The following is a 15401-nucleotide window of genomic DNA, read 5'->3' as shown; positions in this document are numbered from 1 at the left end:
AAATTAGCCATTACACTCACATCCATAGAGGAGTAACTGGATTTGAAGCAAAGCTGCCAAACCAACAAAAGAGATTGTGATTCTCTTGCTCATTCAGAGATTATACAGTATGTGTTCACTAATTACCCCATTATCAGTCATTAACTCTGGGTCCTGAATCAACTGTCAGAACCTGCATATTTTGGCACGCAATGCAGTGCCAAACAGGCCTGACATAGAGCTTAAGGCAGGTGAGAGAAAACCTTATCAGACAGAGGCATTAGCACCTTCAAAATCTGTTGTATGTATAAAACTATGCTCAGACACTGTTAATATTGTAAAGATGTAAACACTTGTGTATCTGCAAGGATGGGCTTCACAGCTTAATTTGATCAGTGGTGAAGATACTAGGACACTTCAAAACACACCCTGTGTATAGTTCTTGATGGCTTTAGCTGACTCTTATCCAGTGATTGAATCCTGTAAAGCTGCATGGCAGTTAAAGCTGGAATAATACAAGGCTGCCCCCTATGGGCCAAAGAGTGGCACAGACATTTAGACTTTGGAAACAAGGAAGACAAAATTCCTGAGTTGTCACACTGTAAACACAGCCCAATACCAAAATGCATCTTCTTTTTTGCTGGTGATGTGATGTGCATAATAATTCTTAATAACTTTTATCTTAGCGAAATTTGTAGCAGAATCTATGTGATAGAAAATGTAGCAAGAAATGTGACAGAAACTCCAAAACAATCCTCAGTTTACAAACTGTATTTCCTACTAGTTAAGGAGTACACATCACAATCAATCTAAGCCTCACACCTTCCTCCCAGTCTGAAAATTTTACATCATTATGTACAAATGTGATTTCTTTTCTTTAATCAAATAAACACAAGAGGGCAAATCCTCCTTTGGAATTATTCATATTAAAACAGGCATGGCAAAAACAGAGTGATGGCTTCATAGTGTAATATTAGGCATTCAGTTAAATACTCGCCCTCCTTCCTCACTATATTTCCTTTCCCCTTCTTCATCTATACCTCAGCTCTTCAACAGATCTCCAAGATCGTAAGTATCAAAGAAATCTGACACTCCCTCGCCATCTTCTAGGCTCCAGAGGTAATCGTCGTGGTCCAAGGGTGGAGAGAAACTGACAAAGGGGGTGTTAGGGTCTGCGGTAAAGGAGGTACAAGGGAGTTGGTCCTCCGTCATCTGGAGCAGGCTGGGGGGCAAACCCAGCAGACCCTCTACGTCCAGCAGAGAAGAACTGGACGCTGTAGCGGAGGAGGCGACTGGGGCTGCTATAAACAAGGTGGGTGTGTTGAAGAGAGGAACAGGGGAAGAGAGGTGGGTGAGTGTGTGAGTAATAACTGCAGAAAAGAGCACAATGAAAATCTATAGCTCATGTGCCTCCAACAGCCTCTCTGAGGATCTAATTTTCAATCATAAGCTCAAAACGGATCTTTACCTTTTGCACTTACATCATTTTTCATGTTTGATTTTTCATTCTCATCTTTTCTATTTATATTTTCAATAATCTTGCAATTTTATCTTCACCTTTGAATGTCCTACATTGTTTTATTGCTTTTATTTCTTCTACTAATTTTAGTATTCAGTTTAAAGAAAAATATTTTTTACAAGTAAATACTTGTATGGTACTGAAATATATTAAATATGCAAACTAAATTAATATTAGTTGATATATTGATTGAGAAACTACATTGTACATTATTACAATTTTTGTTTGAGTGTATGCTCATCAAGCAAATACCTTAAATAGGAAAAGAGCTGTACATAACCGGTACATAGATACAATCAAGTCCTCATATATTATGCAATAACAATGGATATTGTTATTACAACCATTCTGATACAATTAGTGATAAGTAGTAGTTTATCTAATAATCATTTAATTGATGGATTGGGGCTTCAATATTGATGAAACTTAACACTGGTTGGTATTTTCTCTAAACTTGTGATGTGTTGTAGTGTATCAAATGTTGCATGTATGGTATACTGTGTCTGTCTTAAAGCTGATTTTCTTCATCTTACATTATGACTGAGGTACTGGACTGTTGGTCAGATGAAAAGACATTTGATGATGTCACATTGAGCTCTAGCTTATTGTGATTGGAATTCTTCAATGTCTGCTGATAATTTATAAACTAAACTATCAACATAAATCAATAGAAAATAATAGCTAATTGCAGACCTTCTCTATCTGTACTGCATAGCATGTCCTTCAGTGTTACAAATGTTGCATGGTGTATTGTCATTGTCAGTATGTAATTATAAGCTTTTAAAAGCAGTACTGATTTGAAGATCACTATGTTTGAATTGTGTAAGTAAACCCCTGATGAATAGCATGTCTCACATATATTGGGGATCCAAATAAACAAACAAATGCACCTAAAGTCAGAATCTACTTACGTTCAGTAGGCTCCTCTTTGATGCTATAGCTTGGTGGTGCCATCGGGGTTGTAGCTGGCTGGCCGAGGGGTTGAGGGAACTCTTTTTTAGGCGTGACAACGCTTTTAACAGGACTGGCGTCTTCAAGACCCTCCTCTGGACACAGGTAGACTTCAATGGGGCCATTCTTACTCTTTAGATAGATCTGTAATGACCCTTGCTGTAAGGAGAAAGAGCAATCAGTGTTAGTTGAAAGGGATAACTGATTAAATTGCGTTTTTGTATGTGTATGTACAATATAATGTCCATATGCTTAAAAACATTTGAGAAGCATTTAATTTATCTTACAGAAGCAATGACACATAACAACAATTGACATGGAAATGCAGAGGTGAGAAGGAAGAAACACAACACGTTAAGTAACTATAGAGATGTGCTCTTACCCCTGCAGTGTCTGGCACCTCCAGCTTGGTCTCAGCAGGGGCCTTGACAGCAATGACTGTCTGGTCTCGGAGACTGCCAATGGATCGGATGTCTTGGTATGTCACATAGCCCAACGTACAATGTGTGGTCAAGGGTAACAACAGCTGAAACTAAGTGGATATTTGCAGGAATACAGATAATCAAACACAGAGGACTATCAGAGAAGAATGCAGATAAACACACAGTTTGTTTGTAAAGGATATCTCTGATTGTCTTTATATTCAGTGAGCTGTTTGAGCTGTGTGCTGCTGGAATGGATTAGTTCATCCAGAGATCTCTCTGCCTTCTCCAGGTCTCCAAGCTCTTTCCTCAGGGCACGTGCCTTCTCTCCTCCACCTGCACCACCCTCAAACACATCTCCAACCCTGCAAGAACAAAAAAATACATCATTTTAAGTGGGGTGGTCTGACTGAAACTGAAAATCTTCACAACTCAAGGTGTTTATGATTGTGTCAAAGAGGTGCCAATTAAACTTATTCTTTATAATTTATTGTTCCATTTTTATCTGTGGTGAACTCTGACCTCTGATCAAGAGCCAATCAGATTAAAAGGTCCTCATTAAAAGGGTGTGCATCTTGCAGTTTGCACCTGAAACCTTTGTCTTCTGCTTATTTGCCTACGGTGTTAGTTGGAGTCAACCTTCATTACATAATGAATCAATATGTGTGCTGAATCCTAAAAGGCAAATAGTAAATGACACTCACTCAGAGAAGGAGCTTGTAACAACAGAAATGTTGATCTAATGCAATGGCAACACGTGAATAAAGGATTTAAAGGACTAGTGTTGAAAATTTAGGGGGATGTAATGGCAGAAGTACATTTTCACTAGTGTATCACCTGAAACTAATAATTTTTATGTTTTCATTGCCTTAGAATGAGCCTTTCATATCTACAGGGGGAGTGGGTCCTCTTCCACAGAGCCTGCCATGTTTCTACAGTGGCCCACAACAGACAAACCAAACACTGGCTCTGGAGAGGTCTTTCCATGTTTTTCATGAGTTTCACAGCTGCTATAGGGTCTCTTACACACTTTGAGGGGGAGAGTAAAGACACAGGGTATACAGTTGGCTGCAATCTGCAACCTCACCGCTAGATGCCACTAAATCCTACACACTGGTCCTTTAAGTGGAGGGCATTCCTACTCCTGACTTTTAACCTTAACATCATTACCATTTCTAATAATTAATCTCCCTCTTCTCTATTTGTACTTACAACCACTGAATGTTGTTCTTGGACTTCTTTCGGATTAGCTGAACTCCCTCCAGGACATTGGTGATGTCATAGATGCGTCTCTTTTGGACCTCCAGAACCTCAGTGGCCCAGTTTAGGTCAAGAACTCCATCAGGGGACTCAGCAATCAGACCCACAAATTTCTTGGTGAGCAGGCCCAAGGAAGTGTCGTACCTCGTCCGCTCACCTGGAGACTTTGGAGCTGAGAGCAAAAATATACAGACAAAAGCAGAAGAGAGGAGAACAATTAGAGATAAAAGATAGTTATACACACAGACACCAAGACTAGTCTTAGTGCACCCTCAATATCTACCTGCAAAACCCATTACATCTATCTATGTTCTTATCCATGGCCATGTACTCACTTCTTGGGCTTGGTATCCTTGGTGCGATACTGCATTTGCCTTTTGGTGTGCGGAACTCTGGGAGGTAAAGAGGGTCCTCTAGGTCCAGCTTCCTTTTGGCCTAGAGAGAAAAGAGTTCATGCAGCTACATTAGAAAACTATGTAAGAACAACGAGGGTGTTTCTAATAGTTTGCAGTGTTTGCCATGATCAAACCATTCCGTCATCATTACAGTATGAATAATATTCCTCATGCCAATTGCCTCCCGGTCAATGGTCTGCTGGAAACAATCTTTTATCTCAGCTGCTTAACAAATCCCATTGATTTGAAATAATGGCGTATTGAGAGCTAAATCATGAGTATAAAGTGACTACCCCATTCACAGAACTGTGACATCAATGCTGGCAAAAGTGCTAAATAGGGGGTTGTTGAAAAGTGCTGTATCGTAAATGTGCCAACAGCCCTCAAGTGCAGGAACAAAACACCCCCCTCACACTTTCCCAAGCACTTCAAGAGGTGCTGAGCTTGTGTGCTTGTGTGTGTGTGTGTGTGTGTGTGTGTGTGTGTGTGTGTGTGTGTGTGTGTGTGTGTGTGTGTGTGTGTGTGTGTGTGTGTGAGTTCAGGCGGATAGGGAAGGGGGCTGATCGCCTCTCAACCTGCTGCCTACAAACACCAGGAAATCCCTGGAATCACTCAATGACCTCTCCTCCCCCTCTCAAGCCCCCTATTTGTCTCTCCGTGTCTTTCTTCTAATTTAATACACAGACTCTCAGTCTCCTCACAAACAGATGGTTAACTATAACTATGATGCATCCTAACCTCAAAAACACACATACACACAACCTTTGGATCCCAATAAAAACTCAATATCTACACGTGATAATTACTCTTTCAATGACCTACATAGGCACAACGTCACGAAAGTGAAAGTTAAATGCGGTTTGAGAAATGACCAACAGTCTGAGAACTCTTGTACAAGAAAGACTGGAGTGAAAATTTTCAGGCGACACCTAAAAAAAAGCTGAATTCTTTCCAGTGAATTGTTAACTTCAACAAATGTTCACAGTGGGAAAGAAAGTTTGCAGTCAGTCTGTAATCATTCCCTTCGTCATGCAGTGCGGCCACACAAAAACACACTGGTTACTGAGTTAATGGGGCGTGAGATATTTCTTAGACACATCTGAGGCTGCCGGGTAGTTTGCAGCTTATGGTTAGTGACTTCAACTTTTTGTATTCTGCTTTCCTCCTTCTCCATTTATAAATACTTGGCAACAGTAATCACTTCTTGTCATTGCAGTGCACAAGCAGCTAGGGAGCTAATTGGTTTAGGCAACTGACTATTTCTGAGATGGGAAAAGTGATGAATTGCCCTAACCATGTGTGAATATGCCTGTGTGAGTGTGGGGAAAATGAAAGCTGCCATTGTCCCAGCATGCTCCCTGACATGTCCACCTGTTGACTAGCGACATCTGGAGCAGCACAGCAAGTGTTTGAGCTGTTGTCAGCTTTTAATCCCTACCACATACAGACAGACATGCAGAAACATCAGCAGGGCACACAGGACAGGACAGTGACCAGCTACTTCTGACAATATGGTGGCTGTTTTTATTTATTAAAGGGAAACTGAGATTTTTCAACCAGGACCCTATTTTCTTATAATTTTGCGTCTAAGTAATCAGGGCAACAATTTTTTAAATTGTCCATATATTGACAGAGAGTGGTTCAGCTGGCAGCCGCGACATGGGCCGCAATGTAATTCTTTAGGGCAATTGCGCCTTGTCAATGTACATTTACAAGTTTCACTCAAGGAGAAGTCTGACTCTAAAATCTCACAAGACTTAAGTTGTTGCAGGAAGACAATGGTGGAAACATGAATGAGAGTTGAAGAGTGCTGGGAATAGTTTGTTGTGTTAAAGTACAAAAAGCATAGCTTAGTGTTATCTAAAAGATTTTCATGTCATGTCATGACTTGACATCTCCTGCAACAACTCAAGTCTCGTGACATTTGATAGTGAGACTTGGTTAGACAATAAAAAAGACCAGATCAAGCAAACGGTAAAGAAAAAAGTTTTATTTCACTGTAATGTTCTATGATATTTTAAGATACTTATAATAACAATCTGAGCCTGTCAGTGGCAAAAACAAGCACTTTTAGAAGGCGTACATTTACAAGGTGCAATGTGCATTGTAACCGGTTTCATGGCTGCTGGCTGAAACACTCTCACACACTACTGGATCAATTTTAAAAATCGTTGCTACCATTGGTCATTTAGATGGGGAAATAGGGTCCCAGTTGAAAAATCCAGAAGTTTCCCTTTAAGACCTCTTGCAGAAGCAGAAGTTGTGTTTTTGCTGGCTCAAAGGCATTAGCATACATTATCCACAAACCCTGAATGTTTGTAAAAAATTTCACAGCAATACATCCAATAGTTGTTGACATATTTCAGTCATAGCGCCATCCACAGAGCACCCTTCACATAACATTACGTGATGGTTTCCTGGCCTATATGTGCAGATCAAGCTGCACCGTGTCTACATTTTTTCAGGCTTGCAGGTCTAGGCATTTTAAGTCACAGCCACAGGCATCGTGACATTTTGTAAGAGGGGAACCAACGGTTTCACCCTGCAGCTGTATGGTTTAGGGTGGGGGTTTGGGTGCTCCCTTTTGTGCATGAGGGATTTCTCTGGTGAGTCAACTTTATTACACAAACACCATTTCAAACAGTGAAAACAGGCTGTCTTAATAACTCTTGCTGTCTAAGAGTTTAGCTCACAGATATGTTGTGTCATTTCAGGACACAAAACACCCTGACTATATCTGGTCATTTGGAAAAGCCTTAGACAAAAAACAGGGTATTTTGTGAGCTATTATTATAGTGAGGAAATGTTATTCTATGAAAATAAATTCCCATGTAGTTACTGCGCAACAAGTCACTGTTTAGCCCTATTGCTCAGAGAGGAAATAGGAAAGGCCTGGACCAACTACACACTTAACTCTTTATCTCCTAATCGTTTGCTATAACCTCACCCTGCCTGCTTGCCCAGTTACACCCAAGAACTGCACGTGGCTCTTTTGGTTTGCTCTGCATTCTTTGCCTGATTTCCGCCGTCCCTGTCACTGTGGTGAAATCTCCACAGCGCTTTTTCACACACAATGTTAGAGTCACGTGAAGGACTTCTGAAACCAGGCCTCTCCTTAAACCAACAAGCCTTGTCTGTCAGGCTGCATGGGACTCAGATTCCATCCAAGCCAAGAACAAGTTACAGTATGCCTGCAAATAACTACTTAACTGTACACAAACACTCCACTACCACACCCTTTGGTAGTCCAAGAAAAACAAAAAAGCTGCATTGCTGATGAGACTGATAGAACGCGTCTCTTCAGAGGTAAAAGAGAAGGGTGGATCTGCCCATTTGGGGCTGGTGGTGAAGAAGGGGGGAGCAGGCTGCTTTGAAATGCAAAACTCCCCCTATTGAGGAAATTATACTCAAGGGTCAGCTCTGGCCTGAGGCTGGGGTAAAATAAGGTGAATGAGAGGGAGTAACGTGGAGAGTAGGTGCATACAGTTGGCAATGTGGCCAATGTCACACCCAAGCTGCATCAGTCTGAATGGGGGCTCACCACAGGGGCTCTTTAGAATGACATCAGAGGAAAACTCAGGCTCTGACAAGTCTCATAGAAGAGGTTTGAGTTCCTACAAAAGCTGATATGAGTGCTCATGCACTTTTGACGGATTGAGCACATTCCATGAAAATCTGGAAACGCGCACATGTGACAGAAGCAGGGAATAAGTGGAACATTGTTTCTGGTGGACATTATGCAGATGCAGCCTGGCCCCAAGTGGCATTTAGTTGTTGCAAATGCTGTATCTGAAACAGACAAATTCATTCATCTGTAGTGTTGTAGTGTGTCAATGACAGGGTTTAATTTGAAAGTAGCTGCCAGCATACAGCAAAAGGAAAGCCCTGGACTTTGGAGGGAGGGAGGCTGTAGTCTTGTAACACATTTACATCACTATAAAACCAAAAGGAAACAGTGACACAACATTATCAACAGTTTACACACCCTGGTTACACGCCAGACACTGATACGTTGCCTTTTACTACAGTTGGGGTGATTATTAGGTAAAGGTGAGATTGCTGCAGCTCATGTCAAACATTAATTTTTTTTCATATTATTCAGAAAAGTATGTGATCTATAAATACGCTTTTGGGGGTGGAATCATGTATGATGGGGCTGTATAGCTTTGTTTAGCTTGCTCAGCTTTGCAATCTGAGCCAAGCATCATGTTACCCAGCCAGTCATGATGTTGTTAAGGTTAAAGGAAATGAGCTGTACATTATTTCCTGTTGGTTAATTCGTTCTGGAGACAGACGCAAAACCCAGAGTCAAGCTGCTGTGTCAGCAAACACACAGAGAACACACTCTGTCACCACCATCTCCCAAGTTCAGAGATGCACTGAAATGATGTAGTAATGTTGCATGCTAGGCATCCTCAGTCATGACAACAATGTAAACTACAAACCAAATGGTGCCACATTAATGCCCTTAGTCAGTCAGACGAACAATTTATTTACTTACATTTTACCCTTTAAATATGATCATAACAACAACATACTTCTGTCTCATATTATTTGTGTGCACACATCGCCCTGCTAAAGCACACATTTTTATTTGAAAATAAACCAAATGACTTACAATTCTTGAATTAGGTCTTTTCACAAAGAAAATTTGTCTGCAGTGAACCTGTGAACCTTTTCTGACCACGGGTTCACAGCTGCCACAGTGATACTCTGTGGCTGAAAAATGAAGCTCAGTACTTTCTCTGCTTCTAAATGTTTGTATAAAGGAAGCCTGATGTGGATAAAATGTTTTAGCACGTGGAACACAACCCTGAATGACTCAACTATTTAAAGTTTCAGATTTGTGTCAGAGACCATGAAGCTCCCAGAAAAAACCCTAACCCTGAAACCCCTCAACAACCTCCCACTTTTACATGAAATAGAACTGATGATCCTGTGGTGTAATGAGAAGGTTCATCCAATAATTTAAGGGGAAAAAAATGCAAACGGAGATAAAGGTTTTCACATCAAAAACTAGACTCAAATTATGAACCTGTGATATCATCTATTCTTAGATGTTTTTGAAAGGAGAGGAAGCTTTAAAGGGAGGAAGAAAAAATACTTTAAAGATTATCAGCTCACTATATGTCTCTGATATTTCTAGTGAAATTGGGAGACTCAAATGAGACTAAAAGACCTGCTATTCTGATCTCATCAACTCCTTGTGTTTAGTTAGTTATAAGGACTTCTTAAACTGTAAACTATTTCCCCCCTAGTATTGAAACTCTACCTAACTTTAACTAGTATTGAAACTTTACTTAATTTACTGAAATTTTCTGAGGAAGTTTCATAATCACTTTCTGGGGCTCTGAGACTTTTGAAACCTGATCTATAATTTCAAAAGGGCATCACTCTTTTCTACCTCAATAAAGCTCTTATTTTGGTGATATAAATTATTTTTCTGGCTTTTCTTCATGTCATTTAAACACAGAAGTTAACGTGATCACAGCAAATCCAAACATGAACAGTATGTATAGCCTGGAGCAAGAATAGACAGCACCTTTATCAGCACAAAACACACTCAGCATATTGGCTCCTTATCAGGAACTTGTCACTATCTACTTATGATAGCATTTGTTGTAAATTTATAACAATAAACCCTATCAGCATCACATTGTACACTCCATATTGCTCTCAGCTTGTTATAGGTCATCTATCTGTCACACAAACTGGCCTCAATGCTTGATTAAAAGGATAAAAAACACATTTTTAAGTCAGCAAACATGTGACACAGACAAATCTTAGAACATTACACAGACTTGAATTGTAATTAACTTCACCTTGGCATATGATAAGCCAGGTGGTAGCCTATTTCTCACTTTACTTATGTCCAACTAATCCTCTTGTGGGGCCTATTAGTAAATACAGGCCCAAGGGCAGGAGGTTAACATGAGATTTGGAGACCCTTTACCCAATCTAACCCCTAACCCATTTAGCCTTACTGCTATTCACTAAATCTAAAGGGATTGCAATGCTAGCTGGCAAGGAAGAAGAGAGCAATATAACAAACAACAGCAGGTGTGAAGCGCTAACACTGACACTGCTGACTGCGGTGCAATCCTATCAGATCATCAAGCTTTTCAAATAATCTTTCAGCTGTGAGAAGCGTACTGTTTATACATGGAATACAGCTCACAACTCCCACACATACATTTAAACAACTCATACAGTAGCTTAATGTTTTTCCCATCTGCTAACACACCAGTCGTCCAGGTTATGAACTCTGACCTCCACCTCCATCCTAAAGTGACGTGGACAGGTTACACGGGTCCTGTATTGCCTTAATGACAGGTGCAGTTGGAACAGCTGTCAAACTGGTGTGATTACAAAAAAAGCTGTCCAAATACAACAGACAACTCTGGAACATATCTTGTCACATTGGAGGTAACAGATTGTTGAGAAAGTAGCTGAGCTACTCCCAAAATGATCCAATTTTTAGTTCCCACAATAGTTAAGCCGTGTTTACATTACTGTCTTCCATCAGGCTGATCATCACAGTGGCATTGTTTGATTGTGCCACTATCTCCCACTGCTGTAGGGGCCACTCATCCGTCCTATTCACAAGAGAGGGGCCCCAAATACTCTCCAAACACTACCGATAGCCCCCCCTCCAACACCCCTTCCCCACTTCCCTAAAGCCACCAAACACACAGCGTCTGGTCTATAGCTACAGCTGGACTGCGGGAAAGATGTCACACAACTTAACACAGCAGGCCAAGGGAGGACACCATTCATACTCTGTGTCCTGTAGCAGTCACAGTGGCTCCTCTGTGGCTGATCACGTCAACACATATTTGAATGTGACCTAAACGCTGTTAAAACATGCATACCAGTGGAAATCAGGAGTTATTCCGCCTACTCACAGACATACGACACCCTGTACTGCTGACTGCAGCGCTTATTAATTATTTAAAACGTTTGTATTTGCAGCACAGACTCAGTGTGTGTTTGATTCTTTACCGGCAGTCGCCCGGAGGATGATCTGATGGGTTTAGCCTCTGGTCCGTGGGGGGTTGAATACAGGCTGTTGGCTCTTTGTTCGGCCACGGCGGTGTTGCAGATCTGGGTGAAATACCCGGCCGGTACCGTGCTCATCGGTGGGCTGGACAGTCCGGTGCTGAAGAACTCGGTTTTGACTGTTCCGGTGGACAAAACCTTCATCTTCTGCTGAGTGCAGGGTAGCCCCGCTGCTGGCCGTCCCGATGCCGGAGAAACGCCTTTAGGCATTCGCATCATTTTCCCGAAGAAACTTAATGAAGGGACGTGCGAGGGGAGACTTGGTGTGCTGAGAGCTAAGCACACAGATTAATGCTCTGCAAAATGTTTCCCTGTTATTAGCAAGTGGCTGCTGCAGGTTCTCTATTAAGTACCCAGCGAATATAATAATACAGGAGCCAAGAGCCACTCATACAGCTGAAATCAACCGATTAAATACAAAATGCATGAGTTTAACATGCAAATAAATGCCTATTTTCTATCAATATATACTCAGTTAATACAACTGACTGGTCGTTGTTGATATCCTTTGTCTGGTGACAAATTACAGATGAAACTTGCCCTACAAGTTATAAAGCATTACTCCCTAAATAGATACACAAATCGAAACATCCAGTATTTTAAAGTCCAATACCAGAACGTTTCCAGGTCTTATAAAGATCTGGTTCCAGCTGGAGATTTACAGCTTATTATGACTCCCTCTGATGCGAAATCCAACCCGGTCTGTGACTCCTGTCCGTCCACCTCAGAGCTCAGCTCTCCATACAAGAGGACAAGAGGGAAGAACGGCTCTTTTTTTTTAGCGCCAAACTTCATCCCGCGAAATTTAGATCTCCCGCGGTTAGAACTCGCCTCTGATTGGCTCATGGCACGTTCGGCTTGTCATATTTGCATAAAACAGTTGTTGCGCATGGGGCCGGTCTTCTTAAAGGGACAGTAGTCTAATTTTGGGACACAATGTTCTTTTATTGCCAGACTGGACTTGAAACAACGTCCACTTATATTTTAAATATGAATGACGAAGAGCCCACTTTTGTGCTGTCCAGTCTATATAACAATTATATGTCATTCCAGAGTCGTAGTTTTATTGTTGCTATGTTGATTGTTGTTATTACAGCTCATGATATGCACAAATGTGAACATCTTGCATCATAAAGTAACACCCTAAGCTTCAACAACTTTGCACAGTTGATAAACACAGTGTTCACGTTGGGTGTGGACATTTGTTTAAAACCAGAAAAACTTAGTTTTAATGCTAGTCAAAAGTTTTTCAAATATTAAATTACAGGGAAATTATGTGGGTTACAAGATATATACAAGTGCTATTGGAGCATTCACAAAAATGTTACTGTGAAATGTGTATATTAATTAATGTATTTATTAATTTATTCAAATAAGCATTAATTATGAGTTTGAGTATGAGAGTGCAGGATGAAACATCCTAAAGGAGCAAGCTAAGAAAAATGCTGGGACCATTATCTTCAAGTGGTTAACCTAATGGGTAATTGTATATAAATGAATGGTTACAGAAATTGTCTCATTGGATGAATGAGAGGAAATTAGCTATTTTATTGTTTACTATAAATAATCCACTTGATGTGCCACAGGCCATAAAGTGGCAATTGTGTAGCCTGTTGCAAGGTGTTGCCAAGGATAGTTTGTATGTGATAATTGGATTCATTCAGTTCCACTCTTGCTTATTGGCTCAGAGGAGATATTGAAAGAAAACAACCCCTCCCCCATCCACAGCCACCCAACCAAGCCATATGACATGACCCCCATTGGCCAAGGCAAAGTAGACTCCCATCCAAAAGCAAGCCTATTGTCATGCCTCAATTGAAACTACATTTCATGTAAAATAATTAAATATAAACATGTTCACAATATATGATAAATATGATTTGGTCACTTAAAACAGCTCCTAAGCACTAAATGTATAAATGACTACGAGTGAAGGAGAAAAGCTGACACAGTTGCCAGCTTATTAAACTGGATTAGATAAGATAATTCTTTATAGTCTCTTGGTTGAGAAATTTGCCTAGTTGATCATATGCTACTGTAACGTTAAGCAGAAGTTTGAGAGTAGAAAAACTGGCAAATTTTCACAGAGATCGCCACATAATGCAGCTGAAATTGCCCCCACCCTCTATTTCTTCCTCTTTTATACTAGGCTACACTATACAATTCAGTGCAACTCATAAATGTTGCACAAGCTACAATCTGATTCATACTTCTTGAAATTGTCTGTAGTGTCTGATATGAACTAGTAAAGTGTGATCTGAATTGTAAAATATTAATAGTATTTTGAAGAGAATGTGTGAAAGTTTTTAGTGCATTTCTCTGTCTTTCTTATGGAGTGTGGGCTGGGTCAGGAACTAGCTTATTTATATGCATAGACAGCTCAATGACACATTGGGTTATACAATCAAACATGACCTGACTGACAACTGTGGTACTTTGAGCACAAAATACTGCATATGTAAATCCATGACTATGACGTTGTCATTATTGTTATATTATTACTTGGTAATGAACACTGTTTTCCAAACTAAAACAGCAACATCCTGCTCACACACTGAGTTTAAATGCTGCCATGTGTAAATGTGCCGTGTGTGTCCAAGGACCTTGTGAGTATAGTGTGAAACACTTAACACCAGAGGGTCACTTTGGGCCTGACAAACAGAAGAAAGGGCTGTCACATAAACATATATAATGTTCACAACAAGGATGAGCTTTAATTTGACAGATCTGTTGTTGTTCATGTCATCGCTGTGCTGAATCATAGTTGGTTGCATGTAGTTCATGTGACTGATGAATGGATTTGGATTGGTTGCAAGGTTAAAGGGTTGCATTTCTATGTCAAAGCAGCACTTGACCTTCGGGAATTCATTTTGACATCCAAAGCAACGAGCTTATCTTGTGTTTAGAAAGCTTGCATTCCTGGGATGTCAAAGGGACAGAAGTTACTGTATCATCATTCAACACCACCACCTTGTGGTGAGTACTGGTGTCTTACATGTATTAATGTGGCCTCCAGCATCAGTTTACGTGCATGTTGCTGATGTAATTTAATCATTTCATTATATAGCCTGATCAAACATGTATCCATTTATTATTACAAGATGTATGTAGTACCAATACTACAAACATATGTATAATACATTCTAGTACAATAACCTTGCAACAAATATTTGTAAAAATTACAATGTGTATTAGTGATGTAGTATCAGTCAGTCAGTCTAAGTAGTTTAAGTACATACAAGTGAGTATATATATATATATATATATATATATATATATATATATATATATATATATATATATATATATATATATATATATATATATATATATATATATATGTTTTTTTAATTTTTAATTTTTAATCATAATATTTGTCCCCCGTCATTTACATACATGAGGTGAAGGACAGATCAAATGAATGCCCCACAATATGTTAATGCATTTAAAGTACAACATCTGATGTAACTAAGTTCCTAAATGAACTGAGTTCACCACCTCTCAGAAAGTCTATCAGCCCTAGAGCTGCAACAATTATACAATTAATTGCAGCAACTATTTTGATAATCGATTAATCATTTTCAGTTTTAAGAAAAAATAAGTCAAAATGATCTACTTTCAGCCTCACAAATTATTAAAACATGATACAAAACAAAATGGCTTCTGGTTTCTTTAGTCTTCATTTATAGTAAACTGAACATCTTTGGGCTATGGACTGTTGATTATTGAGAGTAAAGACATTTGAAGATGGGGATCAAAAAGGCAATATTTATGACAGAAAGAATGGATAGAATTAAACGGAATCAAATTCTACGT

The 15401-nt window shown here is 39.8% G+C and overlaps 1 protein-coding gene across 1 annotated transcript; it reads right to left on the bottom strand.

Annotated features, from left to right (window-relative positions):
• Positions 1–895: 895 nt before the first annotated feature.
• On the bottom strand, positions 896–11839 carry e2f2 (E2F transcription factor 2). Its single transcript, XM_062440578.1, has 7 exons — positions 11529–11839; positions 4467–4566; positions 4084–4303; positions 3075–3236; positions 2832–2946; positions 2410–2608; positions 896–1277 (listed from the first exon to the last, which is right to left on the bottom strand). The coding sequence occupies exons 1-7, from the start codon at positions 11802–11804 to the stop codon at positions 1021–1023; spliced, it is 1329 nt and encodes a 442-aa protein (XP_062296562.1). The 5' UTR covers positions 11805–11839; the 3' UTR covers positions 896–1020.
• Between the last annotated feature and the right edge of the window lie 3562 nt (positions 11840–15401).

Source organism: Scomber scombrus, chromosome 19 (assembly GCF_963691925.1).
Source record: "Scomber scombrus chromosome 19, fScoSco1.1, whole genome shotgun sequence".
Classification (NCBI taxonomy): domain Eukaryota; kingdom Metazoa; phylum Chordata; class Actinopteri; order Scombriformes; family Scombridae; genus Scomber; species Scomber scombrus.
Note: the sequence above shows the minus strand (reverse complement) of the source record. Positions and strands in the feature narration are given on the sequence as shown.

Excerpts from the sequence above, each read along its gene's own strand:
- e2f2 (XM_062440578.1), bottom strand. The coding sequence starts at position 11,804 with ATGATGCGAATGCCTAAAGGCGTTTCTCCGGCATCGGGACGGCCAGCA. Across the intron at positions 3,237-4,083 it reads AAGAACAACATTCAGTGGTT|GGTTGGAGATGTGTTTGAGG; the intron begins GTAAGTACAAAT and ends TTGTTCTTGCAG. Across the intron at positions 2,947-3,074 it reads GAATATAAAGACAATCAGAG|GTTGGGCTATGTGACATACC; the intron begins ATATCCTTTACA and ends CACACATTGTAC.